The sequence below is a fragment of the Ceratotherium simum genome, chromosome 35 (genome assembly GCF_057802395.1).
Source record: "Ceratotherium simum simum isolate JZ-2026a chromosome 35, ASM5780239v1, whole genome shotgun sequence".
In the NCBI taxonomy this organism is placed as follows: Eukaryota; Metazoa; Chordata; class Mammalia; order Perissodactyla; family Rhinocerotidae; genus Ceratotherium; species Ceratotherium simum.
The window spans coordinates 22,374,662-22,389,286 of record NC_141934.1 but is presented as its reverse complement, the minus strand read 5'-3'; the positions used below and the strand labels follow the sequence as shown (position 1 = coordinate 22,389,286).

The following is a 14,625-nucleotide window of genomic DNA, read 5'->3' as shown; positions in this document are numbered from 1 at the left end:
TTGGGTTTAGTTTAATCATAAACATAAACATTTTAATGAGCAGGAAATACAAGATGAGGACTAAGAGCTTTGTCACAGCCCTTTGGGTTGCCAGAGACTTAGAGACTTAGCCTAACGCGGGCAGTACAGAGAGTCGGGGTCTCACATCAGAAGGCCCCTGAGTCTCACGGCTGCCCGGCCCGCCCCCCGGCCTCGTGCTTCTCTTGACCACCCTGGGAAGCTGGCTGCCCCACGTGGGCGGCATCTGAGCTTTGCTTCTGTGTGCGTGATCCCAGCCAGACTAAGCTGCAATCCCTGAGTCCTAATGCCGGTTCCTGGGGGAGGGACCCTGATCGGCGGGCCTCCACTCTGACCAGCTGTGGTCCGGGTGGACAGATCCTTGTGCAAATAATGGCTGCTCCCCTGTGACCATGTGGACAGAGATGGAGGGGAAGAAGCAGTGCCAGAAAAGTAGGAGTTGGACAACAGAACAGTAGTTACCTCCCACCGGGTCAGTCATGTCTCCCAGGGGACAGCGGGCAGTGTCTGGAGGCATCTTTGGAGGACAGCTGGGGGGGGCGGGGCGGGCACTACTGGCATCTAGTGTGTAGAGGCCAGGGCTGCCACTCAACATCCTACAATGCAGAGGGCAGCCCCCACAGCAAAGAATTTTCAAGCCCCAAATGATAGTAGTGCCAAGACCGAGAACGCTCTGCGAGGACGCCCCAGAGAGAGCAGCCTGGTGAATCTCAGGCAGAGCCCCACTCCTTCCTGAGGTTGAGCTGTATGCCTTTGTGCTGACTCAAGAACTATTCCGAGGCGGGCGTGCAAAATGCATGTGATACAGACCTGGGGGGAAGGGAGCAGCGATGCCTTAACTTATGGGGATTGGCAACTCCTTGGCTATGTTTCTCCCCAGGTCCACAAACCCGTGTTCAAACCCAGATCAACGTTGGTCTCAGGCTAACCTTGCCAGACGCACTCATCTCAGAAATCCGTCTGTTACCCTACATGATTCATCTTTCCCTCTCTTTCATTTTCCTACTTCCCTGAGAACCATTACATACTGTAAACGCATGACTGTTGTGATCTCCCTAGCTCTCATTTGTTGGGCTTTTCTGTCACTGGTGTCCCTGTGTGTCTAGATAGTTGGGGCCCAGTTGAGGATTGGTTTCTGGTTCACTCAATCTTAGCACAGTGCTCCGCACACAGGACGTGCCCACTGTTAGATAGGTTTGCACTTTTCCACCAGATTTGATCCGTGGTTCTCAGATGATAATCTATGGTACTGGGCTGGTATAACAATCACAGTTTAATAATCTGAATGTTTATTAAAAATACCGATTCCTGGGCCTCTGCCCCAGAGAAACAGATTGAGTAGGTCAGAGGTGGGCGCCTGCAATTTGGTGTTTTTTACACGTACTCCGGTGATTCTGGGGCTTAGAGGTTAGTTACCCAAAGTAGATTCTTGTGACCCTAGCGCTTATTGAAGTCTTCCTGGGAACAAGCCAACAGCAAGGGCAATTATCAGAAAGACCCAGTTGGACCAGTTTGGGTCTTCTGTTTCTGCTGGGGTTTACAGGGGTCCCTGAGAGTCATTGATTCAGCTTGGATATTTTCTTTTTAAGTTATTATGCTGGCTGGGCTGATAAGTACCATGGGAAAACCATTCCCATCGATGGAGACTTCTTCAGCTACACCCGCCATGAACCCGTGGGGGTGTGTGGGCAGATCATTCCGGTGAGTGTTAGCCTCGTAATAAACAAAGGAAGGTTTATCAGGAGTGCCGTGAGATGCAGCAGTCTCAGGCTCACTGTAAAGGTGGGAGGGTCAGCAGGGTAGCATCGGAAGGTGGCCTGGGTTGAGAACAGGGGCTTTGACAAAGCCATTGCTGCCACGGGTGAACTCTGTGACCTTGGGCAAGTCACTTATCCCCCTAAGACTCGGTTTCCCTATCTGAAAAGTGGAAGTGAACATGGTACCTGTCTTTGGGCGGTAGGGAGGATTGAATGTGATGACTTAGCATGGTGCCTAGTATGTAAAGAGCACTAATGAATGTGAGCCACTACTATCATCATCCACTACCTGCCTGGTCCGTCTGTCTTAGACCTACGATTGAGTGCTGGGGGGAACACAAGGGGTTCCAAGAACTCAGTGCTCCTTCTCCTCTGGGGTGCCGCTTTCTGCTGGCCAGTGTAGCTCTCGGCTTAGATTCGGGAGCAGCTGTTATTTATTGCAGTGGAACTTCCCACTCTTGATGCAAGCATGGAAACTGGGCCCAGCCTTGGCAACTGGAAACGTGGTTGTGATGAAGGTGGCCGAGCAGACTCCACTCACCGCCCTCTACGTGGCCAACTTGGTTAAGGAGGTGTGTGGCTCGTGTCCGTCTTGACGTCTAAATGCCCGTGTATGGGCTAGCTTTATAGGAGTTCTGAGGAGGGGCCTCAGGGGCGCCAAAGATACCCAAGGGAGGTGGGTATCTGTAGAGAGGGACTGAGCGCCGCCCCCCAACCCCTTCTCAGCACACTTCAGCCATAGAGGCCCCCTCCTACCTGTTTTCTACATTGGGTTTCATTGCAAGCCCCCTTTGAAGAATGAAAATAATTCTGAGTGAATGCCATGGTGGAAAGGGCAACAGCCACAGGGGACCCCGCAAAACAGATTCCTTGCTGTACCACTTAGAATTCCTGAGCGGTACCCCATAAGACTGGCTTCTGCTCCCCTGTGTCCTGGGCACACTGTCTCAGCTTCTCCGGGAAGGGATGTGTTTTCCCCTGTCCAGCCTGTTTGGAACGGGAGAATGACTCTCAGTGTCCCCGGCTGTTTGCCCACAGGCTGGCTTTCCCCCTGGTGTGGTCAATATAGTTCCTGGATTTGGCCCCACAGCTGGGGCTGCCGTCGCCTCCCACGAGGATGTGGACAAAGTGGCTTTCACAGGCTCCACTGAGGTAAGGCATCCCCAGGACCTCAACCTTGTGGTACGTTTGGCTCAAGCTCCCACTGTCCTCAAACGATGATGCATTCGGGGCCGGCCCCGTGGCATAGCGGTTAAGTGCGTGCGCTCTGCTGCTGGCGGCCCGGGTTTGGATCCCGGGCGCGCACTGTCGCACCACTTGTCAGGCCATGCTGTGGCGGCGTCCCATATAAAGTGGAGGAAGATGGGCACAGATGTTAGCCCGGGGCCAGACTTCCTCAGCAAAAAGAGGAGGATTGGCATGGATGTTAGCTCAGGGCTGATCTTCCTCAAAAAAAAAAAAAAAAAAAAGTCCTACCAAAACAGTAAAGTTTGTTTAAAAGGAAAAATGTTTTAAAAAAACAAAAAGGATGATGCATTCAAGAATAGCCTCTGGGTACCGTGTGGGGGTCTGCCCCAGGGCTGCCTCTGAGTGGCTTGAATGAGGGGCCCCACGTGTGCCAGGAGGGACCGTGCAGGGTTGAGCCCTTTGTGGGTTGGTTGACCAGCCAACTCCAGCTGCTGTTGTAGGGCCGGTGTCCCACGTGGGATAAATGGTCTGTGACTGTTTAGACTTCACAAAGGTCACAGCTCCTCTGCCACGTCAGGCTCCTTGACTTGTACTGCCCTGGCAGTTAAAGAGCGTGGGGTCTGGAAGGATATGAGTTCAAATCCCAGCCTTGCCGTGATGACATGGGGTGATTCACTGAATGTCTTTGGGGCTCTGTTCATTGTCTTTAAAATGAGGATGGCAGTATTTCTGCAGCAGAGACAATATGTATGGTGTAGCGGAGAAGATAACTAACTGTTTCAGCAGCACTTACTAACTGTGCAACCTGGGCAAGTCACTTAGCCTCCTGAAGCCTCCGTTTCCCCATCTGTAAAACGGGGATGATAACTGTGCCCACCTCACCAGGTTGGAGTGAGTGAGACAAAGCTGGTGAAGTGCTCGGCAAAGGTGGAGCCCAGGGTGAATGCTCAATAAGTGAACAAATGAGTGAGTGAGTGAGGGCTACTATTATGCTGCTCCATGCCAGGCCCCAGAGAGACACAGATGAATAGATCCCTGGTAATTCCTTAACATAATTTCCTTGAAATCAGGGAAAAAATTCCTTCTAAAGAGGTAACTTTTTCCTATCCCTGAATTTTTGGAAGGCTTCATCGCATGACTTCAGCTAAGGCACACTGAATGGTGTAGCGAATGTGATCTTCACACAGTCCCCCTGAGATAAAGATGCCTTCAAACACTCAGTCTGTCTGCAGCGAGGGCAGTTCCGGGAGGGCAGGACAGTGGCCAAGATAATGTGGTTCTTTCCTTGCTTAGTCACCAGTGACCTTAATGCCTCAAGGGGATGTTGAGCATCTTGCAGAGGGGATGGTTTCCTGAGTGAGACACAGGTGTTCATTCAACAAATAAGTACGGAGGTAGCTTTGTGCCAGGCTCTGGGAATATGGAGGTGAGAAGCACTCATTCTTGCCCTCACGGAGGGTGTCATGTGCTGGGGGACCACACTCAAAACACCACGGGAAGGAGGCAGGATAGGGGGTCTGAATTGGTGCTGGACTCAGGGTGCCCAAGTGTGAATTCCAATTCCACATTTACCAGCTGTGTGACTTTTGGCAAGTGACTTGACCACGCTGAGCCGCAGCTCCTGCATTTCTGAATCAAGGAAAAGAGTCACCCTACCCTCTGAGGTCGTTGCGAGGATTGAATTTAATGCACACAAAGTACTTAGCACAGTGCCTGCTCTGTACGAGGTGCTTAGTACATAGAAGCCACACAGCTGTGACTCTGCTCATTTTGTTACTGTCACTGTCATCCTAGGAGCTCGGGGGGTGGGGCAGTGATGGCCAGATTTGGTGAAATTCTCCAGGTCTGCTGTAATCCAGCTGCTCCCTCAAGTGGTGGGGTCCTCTGTCTGTGTCTCTGAGAGCACTTGGCTCTTTACCCCCACTGAGAGCGTGTCTCTGTCTCTGCTTTCCTACAGGTTGGCCACCTAATCCAGGTTGCAGCGGGGAGCAGTAACCTCAAGAAAGTGACCCTGGAGCTGGGAGGAAAAAGCCCCAACATCATCATGTCAGACGCTGATAGTAAGCTTTCATGGGGAGGAGCTCTGGCATTGAAGGCAGCCACTAGCTGTCCATACAGTGGTTCTCCTCACTTCCCCAGTCCTCAGCATCCCCTGGAATCGATTTCTGCCCCCAGGGCCGCAGGGTGAAGGCCCAACTCCTCAACACGGCCCTCTGCCTGCACGAGCTGGCCTCGGCCCCTCTCCCAGCTTCCCTCCTCTCTGCTCCCTGCGATCCAGCCAGGCTGAGCTACTTAGTTGCCCACCTGTGCCGCACGCTTCCTCTCAGACCAGACTGCTCTTCCTCCATCACATCCTTTTTCCTGGTCCTGCTTAGGAGCTCCCAGATTTGCCCTCCTCCAGGGAGCCTTCCCTGACCACCACAGGTCGGCTGGGTTGGTGCTCTGGCCACCCTCGGCTCCGTTACCACAGTGGGTTATGACCGCTGCTCTTTGTGTGTCCACGCTCCGAGAAGGGGGAGATTGGGTCTGTTTTGTGCCCACACGGGGCCTGGCACCCAGCAGGCGCTGAGGCAGCCACTAGGGCGCTCTCCTCACAGTTGCCTTTCTGCCTCCCCAGTGGACTGGGCTGTGGAGCAGGCCCACTTTGCCCTGTTCTTCAACCAGGGCCAGTGCTGCTGTGCGGGCTCCCGGACCTTTGTGCAGGAGGATGTTTACGCCGAGTTTGTGGAGCGGAGCGTCGCCCGGGCCAGGTCTCGTGTGGTCGGGAACCCCTTTGACAGCCAGACTGAGCAGGGGCCACAGGTACGCCCAGCAGCTGGCGGGAGGTCTGGGTGTCCTGAGCCAGCATGGAGAAGCAGGAAGGGCCTTGGACCCAGAGTCAGGCAGGCTTGGCTTCAAGTCTCAGCTCTGCCCACAACACAGACCAGTTGTGTGTCTGTGAAACCGCATGCCCTCTCTGAGCCGCCATTCTCTCATCCTTAACACCCGCCCCTCCTAACTCACAGGGTGGTTGTGCAGTGGAAATTAACCATGGAAAGCATTTTGTAGATTACATACACATAATAAATACTAAGAGTGTCTGTGCAAAAGGGAAGGCATGGTCCCTGGACCTTGGCCACCATAAAAATGCATGAGCCTGGACACACGCGGATGTTCACCGTGGTTATCTTGGGGGAGTGGGGCAGAGGGCCACGGCAGCGGTGGTGGAGGGACTTGATTTCCCTTTATACTCTTCTGACCCATTGGATTTAAACAAAATTTTTTTTTTTTTTTTTGCCATGAGAGTGTATTCATTTTAATCAATAGAGCTATAGTCAATAATAATTATAATAAAAAGAAATATAGTGCCTCTCTCCACCATTTCCTCTCACATCCTGGTCCTTTTTCCAGCGTTGTCCTTAGACCCAGCCTGCCCTGGGCTCACTCTCCACAGGGCCCTGCGGTGGCCTCCTCCAGCCACCCCCTCCCAGGCCTGAGGCGTCCAAGGGGTCAGGAATGCTCTCATCTCCCACAAGTCCCTGCCCACGTGGCCCTGAGCCCACTTCTGGGGCCCAGGGGTGCCTCTCTGCAGGCCCCATCGTCCTGAGGGTGCTGCACTGCTGGGATCCACTCCCCAGCCTCTAGGGCTGGCCAAGGCAGCCTTTTTTTTTTTAACTGACAGTTTAGGTTTATAGAAGTGAGCTAAAATTACAGAGTTCCCATATACCCCTAGGTCCCCCACCCCCACCCCGTTTCCCCTATTATTAACATCTTGCATTAGTGTGGTACATTTGTTATAATTGATGAGCCAATATTGATATAGTGTTATTAACTGAAGTCCATAGTTTATTACCTTAGGGTTCACACTTGGTGTTGTACATTCTATGAGTTTTGATACATGTATAAAGACATGTATCCACCATCACAGTATCATACAGAGTAGTTGCACTGCCCTAAAAATCCCTTGTGCTCCACCTCTTCATCCCTCTCTCCCCGCAACCCCTGGTAACCATTGATCTTTTTACTGTCTCTATAGTTTTGTCTTTTTCAGAATGTCATATAGTTGGAATCACACAGTATTTAGCCTTTTCAGACTGTCTTTTTTTTTTCTTTTCAGGTTGGCTTCTTTTACTTAGCAATGTGCATTTAAGTTTCCTCCATGTCTTTTTGTGATTTGATAGCCCATTCCTTTTTATGGCTGAATACTATTCCATTGAATGGATGTACCACATTTTCTTTACCTACTCGTCTGTTGATGGATCCTTGGGTTGTTTCCATTTTTTGGCTATTGTCAATAGTGCTGCTATGGATCCCTATATCTTTTTCTGTCCTGTTTTTCTTTGTGGTTTGTGGCTCTTTAATTATTAAGGTAATACAAATTTGTATAAAAAATTTAATAAAAAAGTATTTAAAGTGAAAAATAAGACCCCCTTGCTCCCCTCCATGTCCATTACCCATAGGTAACCACACATACACACACACAGAGTTACATTTTGTATGTTTGTTTTAACAAAAATAGGATTATATAATATGTATTGTTGTACAAGCTTTCCCCCTTTACAGAATATCTTAAGCTGTCTTTCTGTGACAGTTCACAGATCTATTATTGATGACAACACAGAATATGGATGAACCATAGTTATATTAACCAGCCCCTCAACTGATGTATACTTAGAATTGTTTCCGTTTTTTGCTTTTACAAAGTGCTCCCCAGTGAATATCCTCATTCAAGTCCCTTTGTCACATGTTGAATAAATTCCTGGAAGTTCAATAGCTGGGTCAAAGGGTATGGGTTCTTAATTTTTCGACCAATATTAATAAACCACCTGCCAAAAGAGCTATACCAGCTTACAGTCCATCTTTTAAATTGAGATATAATTGATGTATAACATTCCTTCTAACAGTGTATCAATATTACAGTGTATGTAATATACCCTTGCCATCAATGTATTTTCTTACTATTTAAAATTTTCAGGGGCCGGCCCGGTGGCATAGTGGGTTAAGTTCACGCGCTCCACTTTGGCGGCCTGGGGTTCGCAGGTTCGGATCCCGGGTGAGGACCTACACACCACTCGTGAAGCCGTGCTGTGGCTGCGTCCCACATACAAAAAAAACAGAGGAAGATTGGCATAGATGTTAGCTCAGGGACCATCTTCCTCATCAAAAAAATAAATAAATTTTAGTAATGTCATAGTTGAAAAATAAAAACTGGGTTTGAAATGCATTTCTTTGAGGGCTGATGAGCTTGGTTGAACTTTTTTTCTTACATTTTTGGCCCTTCATGTTTCCTCATCCAGCCTGGCTTATTCATGACCTTGGCCCATTTCCCAGTTGTCTCCTTGCCTGTGTGGCGCTAAGCCTGAAGCTAGGAAAGGTCTGGCTCTAGCATCTCTGTAACTCTGGGCTCCTTACCTCACAGGTGGATGAAACTCAGTTTAAGAAGGTCCTTGGCTATATCAAATCTGGAAAGGAAGAGGGGGCGAAGCTGCTGTGTGGTGGAGGGGCGGCTGCTGACCGTGGCTACTTTATCCAGCCCACTGTGTTCGGAGACGTGCAAGACGGCATGACAATCGCAAAGGAGGAGGTTAGCGTGGGGCCAGCACCCTGGGGAATGTTCTCAGGAGGAGAAACGGACAGTTCAGTCCAGTATCTTGACAATGGCTTTGGGCCAAATCCTGGCTCTATGCCTAGGACAGATTATTTACAGTTCACATTTGATCTTGTCACTCTTCTCTGCAGCCTCTTATGGCTACCCGCTGTCTGGGAGAACTTCTAAATTTGCTGGCATAGCCTACAGGCCCATTGTGTTCTGGTTCCTCCAAGCCATGAGTCAAAGAATGACTTTGCCTGGCCTTTCTCACAGTCTTCAAATAAGTAAGACACTGGACTAGACCAGAGGGCTGATTTCCCCACACGGCAAGATTCCCTTGGTGTTCTCCTCCTCGGCACTCGTGACACAGGGCAGCAGCTCTGTTGCATTCCTTCATTTCACAAATATTTACCTGATGCTTACTGTGTGCCAGTCTCAGACCTTGGGGATCCAGAGGTATCCAAAATTTTCTGCCCTTGCAGAGCTCAGACTTGCTTCACCTCCCCCAGCTGGATTAAGCCCTTTAGGGGCCCTATGTAGAGAAAATATTATAGTGTCATCCGTTTTCATATATAAGTCAAAATAAAATGTTAGTTGCAACATCAGAGTAAGCAAGTCCAACAGCGTTCGGCCTCTTTTCCCATCATGAACACTTTGCTGCTTTGTTTTTTGAAATCTCAAATATCAGCCTTCTGGAAGGGCGGGGAGGTGGGTGCCTCTGCCCTGCCAGTGCCCGAAGCACATGATGCCCCGTCTCACAGTCCTTGCTCCACTGTGCTGAGCTCTTGGCAGTCTTCTCCCACCTCCGTCTTGACAGTCGCCAGTCCTGGAGTCAGCCATTTCTCCAAGAAGTCCCAGTTCCTTTTAGTGGAGAAGGGGACCTTGTAGAAGGGGCACTTGTGCCTGGAACTCCGGTTCCCTCCTCCTCCCTGCTCCTCTCCCCCACTCTGGTTTGGCCAGTTTCTGCTTCTGTCCTGTCACTTCTGCAAAGCCTTCCCTGCTACCCCTCCTCCCCCACTAAGTCCAACCAGGTATCTCCTCTGGGCTCCCACCACTCATTACACTGCTTGGAATGGGCACATTCTAATCACTGATTACACTGTGATCACTTACAGCCCGTTCCCCCCAGTGCTGTCCCGAGAGGGCTGAGAGCAGCCACACCCTGAGAGCAACAGGCACACCCAGCTCTGACGTCTTGGTTTCTGAATACTGTTGTCCACTGAAAGAACCCAGGACCCCTTGAAGAAATGGCTCACTCTGGGAATAGGGCAGGGAAAGTACCAGATAACCTGGAATGTCTTGAGAGTAGAGACCCTGTTTGTTTACAGTTGGTTCTTCAGTGTCTAGTGTGTGCCCTGCTGAACGACTGACTTAAATTCTTTGACGCTAAATCTACGTGTGGCGTGCCAGGAACCCCACCTTGCAGGCCTGTTTAGAAATAAGGTAAGGTGTGTAAAGCATGCAGCACACAGACAATAACCAGAGCCCGTTAGCCTGCCTCCCTTTTGTTTCAGTGAGCTCGGGGGCTGTCGTCTCTCTCTGAACTGTGAGGGTATGTCTGGGGGCTCGTTACCACATCTGGAATCATGTGCTCGGTGCTGCAAAAGCTGGACAGCAGCTGCTTCCATGTCTGCCACGCCCCCCACTCTGCTCTCTCACCCCAGATCTTCGGGCCAGTGATGCAGATCCTGAAGTTCAAGACCGTAGAGGAAGTTGTTGGGAGAGCCAACAATTCCAAGTATGGGCTGGCTGCAGCTGTCTTCACAAAGGACTTGGACAAAGCCAGTTATCTGTCCCAAGCCCTGCAGGCTGGCACTGTGTGGTAAGAGCCCCCTTGCAGCCCCCACAACCCAGGAGGGATCCCCAAAGCCAGGATCTTCTGGAATCCAGTGCTCACATCCCAGGGGTGCTGGGCTCAGTTCCTCCTGGGCCGGGGTGTGGTACAGCGATAGGTTAGAGATTTCCTGCCCCCGCTGCTCCAGGAGATTAAACTGCCCTTCAGTGCATATGCCATGCAGCTGTTCTTGGGCAGATGGATGACTGGGGCTCCTTATCAAGCTCTGCCGGAGACCAGGGCTGAGGGCCTACACCTGTGTAACACTGGTCTTAAAAGCTTAGCACCTGCTTCACACCCAGTAGGATGGCTGTAATTTTAAAATACGGAAAATGCCAAGTGTCGGTGAGGATATGGAGAAATTAGAACCCTCACACGTTGCTGGTGAGAATGTAAGATGTTGCAGCCACTATGGAAAACAGTCTGGCAGTTCCTCAATAAATTAAATATAGAATTACCATAGGACCCAGCAATTCTACTCCTAGGTATATACCCAAGAGAAATAAAAACATAAGTCCGCACAAAAAAGTGTACCCAAATGTTCACAGCAGATTATTCATGATAATATTTTGGGGGTGATAGAACTAGTCTTTATTTGGGGTGACAGAAATATTCTGGAATTGGTGGTGATAGCTTGGAAAACATTGTGAATACGCTATAAACCACTGAAGTGTACACTTTAAAATGATGAGTTTCCAATTCAATTAAAATTTAATAAATTTTAAAAATTGCAAAAGAAGTTTAGCACCGAATTAGAAAAAACGGTTCATTAAAATGGGAAGATGTCCTGTGGTGCACCCTGTTACTGATGTCCATCTGTGACCACATCAGGAAGGACGAAGATGATTTACAGCTTTATTTCACGTGGCATGCTTTCGACTCCTACATTGCTGATTACTGCTGTGGTTCTACCCATCCGTTTTTTTCTCAGTAAAATTTTAGAGCAATACAGGCCGTCTGTGGGGTATGACATAGGTTCTCCAGAAGTTACTTCTGAAATCTTGTTTCAAACTCTAGGGTCAACTGCTATGACGTGTTTGGGGCCCAGTCACCGTTTGGTGGCTACAAGATGTCTGGGAACGGCCGCGAGCTGGGAGAGTATGGTCTGCAGGCATATACCGAAGTGAAAACTGTGAGTATGGGCCCCTTGTGAGCCCTCTCTGTCGTGAGAGTCCATCAGTATTTATCACTAGTTTCTTGTTTTAAGCCAGAGAAGCTGCAAAAGAGGGCAAAGACTCAGTCTCTGCTCTGTCCTGGGAGAAATACCCAACACTTGATGACCACTCTGCCCACATAGTCTTTCGCTGGGCTTTGTTAGACACCACGCTCTGTAAAACCTGAGAGAAAGGAGAGACCCAGTGGGCGAAACAGCGAGGAAAAGCTTCTAATGAGAATCAAGTTACGAGGCATTAGATGCCAAGGGCTGTAAATATACCCAAATCCAACCCATAGGGATTTTGCAATTTCAGTGGTAGGAATATAGCCTGAAGAACTAAGCAGAAATATAAGGAAAGTGTTATTTCCAGAAATAGTCATCACAGTATTATCTCTCTAAGAGGGAGAACTCAGTTGTAACCTAAATGCCCAGTAAATTATGGAACATCCTAATCATGGAATACTAAATAGCCATTAAAATAGCTTGCAGAATATTTGATATGGGAAACGCTCATCCTTTAAAGTAAACAAGCAGATACAAAGTAATAGATGCAGTATAAGTCCAATTTAAAAACTATATATGCATATATATAGATACTCAGATATCTTTATTTATACATATGAAAAAGACAGGAAAGAAAGACATTGAAGTGAAAATGATCTTCTCTCTACAATGAACACTAATTACAGTTTAACCAGAAAACATACTTGGAAGTGATGCAAGTATTTCTCACTTGCAAGTGATAAATGGGCTGAGCTGGGCTTTCCTAGGATTGGAAAAGAGAAGGCTCAGGGCGAGCAAACCAGCCAGGGGGAGCAGGGTGAGAAGGGGGGGCCAGGTGAGAAAGGCAGACAGTGATCTTCATTCAGTCCTACAGTGGTAAGCCTGAGAAGAACGAGACCAATAAGACTCAAACTCTGTTCTCAAGAAGCTCACTGGAATAAAATAAACATGTTTGCTTATTTATTGAAAAATTTCCAATAGATACAAGAGGCGAAACCCAGATTTGCAATTGACATTGAGATGTCATTGGCCTGTGACTGTTCATCAAAACGATAGTTATGAACGAGATTATTTAGGTGTGGAGTGAGGTGGGAGGGAGGGCCAGGACCGAGCCCCGAGGAACTGCAGTATCTAAGGACTGACTGGAAGGCTGTGGGAGAGCCTGAAAGGAGAGGCGTGATGGAGGTGACTCGTGGAGGAATCAGGGGTGAGCTGCTGAGTCTGGAGGCCTCAGGAACTGAGATGTGGGGAGAACGGGAGGAAGCTTCTGAAGATAGAAGGGGCAGGACTTTTTATTTATTTATTTTTTTTGTGAGGAAGATCAGCCCTGAGCTAACATCCGTGCTAATCCTCCTCTTTTTGCTGAGGAAGACCGGCTCTGAGCTAACATCTATAAGGGGCAGGACTTGATGGCTGGGAGGGGTATAGGATGCAGGGGAAGGAGGCCAAGCTGATTCAGCCCAGCACACACCAGGCACTGTGCTTAGTGCTCATGATAAAGATGCCTGTATATTGAGCTCTGGGAACTCAAGTGATGATACTAACAACAATAGAGATTTTCCAGAGGAGAAGTCAAGTTTGCAAGGGGGTCTGATGAGAAAATTTCTTCCTTTAAACTTTTTTTCTTTTTTTTGAGGAAGAGCGGCCCTGAGGTAACATCTGTTGCCAATCTTCCTCTTTTTTTCCGCCCCAAAGCCCCAGTACCTAGTTGTATATCCTAGTTGTACGTCCTTCTAGTTCTTCCGTGTGGGATGCCGCCTCAGCATGGCTTGATGAGGGGTGAATAGGTCTGTGCCCAGGATCCGAAACGGTGAACCCCAGGCCGCTGAAGCGGAACGCGCGAACTTGACTGCTACACCACCAGGCCGGCCCCTAAGCTAATTTTTACCAAGTGCTTGCTTTGTGCCAGAATTTGTGCTGGATTTTCTCATGTGTGTTATCTCATTTACTGCTCACAACAACCCCATGAAGGAGATACTGTTGTTATCCCATTTTATAGCTGAGGAAATGAGGCACACAGAAGGTAAAGCTGGGATTTAACCCCAAATCCATCTGAATCTGGAATCTTCCCGCTTAACACATTGAGACACCTGTGAGCTTCAGCACATTATTTTTTCCTTGCTTTGATTCTTTTGGAGGAAAATATGGATCTAGATTAGGTCTCAGCCTGAGCAGTATGGACACTTGGGGTTGGATAATTCTCTGTTGTAGGGGGCTGTCCTGTGCAGTGTAGGATGGTGAGCAGCATCCCTGACTTCTACCCACTAGATGCCAGTAGCACCCCCACCCCCCTCCACCCCATGACAGTCAAAAATGACTGGGTTAAGGGGAGGCAGAGTGTGATCTCATGCAGAACACAGCCCTGGCGGTTCCTGGGACTGGCCAGTGGGCCATGGAGATGTTAGAAGTAAGGAAAGCCCTCTGCTCCTAGGCAGGCAGCACCCAGCACAGGGTGCCTGCAGACCACAGGGAAACGTGAAGATTTAACTACTTCTCTGCACCCTCTTCCAGGTCACAATCAAAGTTCCTCAGAAGAACTCATAAAGAACCAGGCCGGTTTCCTTACTCCTCCAGTGACAGAAAGTTCAATGAGATGAGCAACAAAACCAAGAAAGATGACTCTTGCACGCTAAAAGTCTCAAAAGGGAAATTCTCCCACAAAATCTCTTGGATCAAGAAAGTCCCAGAATTTGAATTAATAAATGGGGTGGGTGTGGGGTAAAAAGTGCTACTAGCTTTCAGGGTGATTTTTCAAACATAGATTCAGATGTCTCATCCTGTCCACCTGGTTCGCTTCTGTAACTTGCCTTTATGGGGGAAGAAAAAGCCATTGTTTAAAATTGTATTAACATTGAGGCAACAGCTAGCACCTTGCTTTGTATTCTGGACTAAAACTCATTAAAAACAGTGCTGCTCTTCACTGTTTGAGTAACTTCTTCCATCTCAGTGACCCAAGGAAATGCTACCACACGGGTGTTCCCGTCCCCTCTTTGAGTGCCATGTTGTGTACAACTCCTGCCCCTCCCCTACTGTGCGTAAAGAGCTTTTGTTTCCTGTGTGTAATGAACAGATCTCCCTGGCCTGTCCACCTGGCAGGCCC

The 14,625-nt window shown here is 48.9% G+C and overlaps 1 protein-coding gene across 1 annotated transcript in view; it reads left to right on the top strand.

Annotated features, from left to right (window-relative positions):
* Positions 1-14,445, top strand: part of ALDH2 (aldehyde dehydrogenase 2 family member) — a 27,912-nt gene extending 13,467 nt beyond the window's left edge. The window contains exons 5-13 of the mRNA XM_004429973.2: positions 1,608-1,719; positions 2,219-2,347; positions 2,814-2,927; positions 4,921-5,023; positions 5,581-5,765; positions 8,362-8,526; positions 10,197-10,354; positions 11,384-11,498; positions 14,037-14,445. Of these exons, the coding sequence (XP_004430030.2) occupies positions 1,608-1,719; positions 2,219-2,347; positions 2,814-2,927; positions 4,921-5,023; positions 5,581-5,765; positions 8,362-8,526; positions 10,197-10,354; positions 11,384-11,498; positions 14,037-14,069 (1,114 nt within the window). The 3' untranslated portion in view covers positions 14,070-14,445. The remainder of the gene's footprint in view (positions 1-1,607; positions 1,720-2,218; positions 2,348-2,813; positions 2,928-4,920; positions 5,024-5,580; positions 5,766-8,361; positions 8,527-10,196; positions 10,355-11,383; positions 11,499-14,036) is intronic.
* Positions 14,446-14,625: the final 180 nt, after the last annotated feature.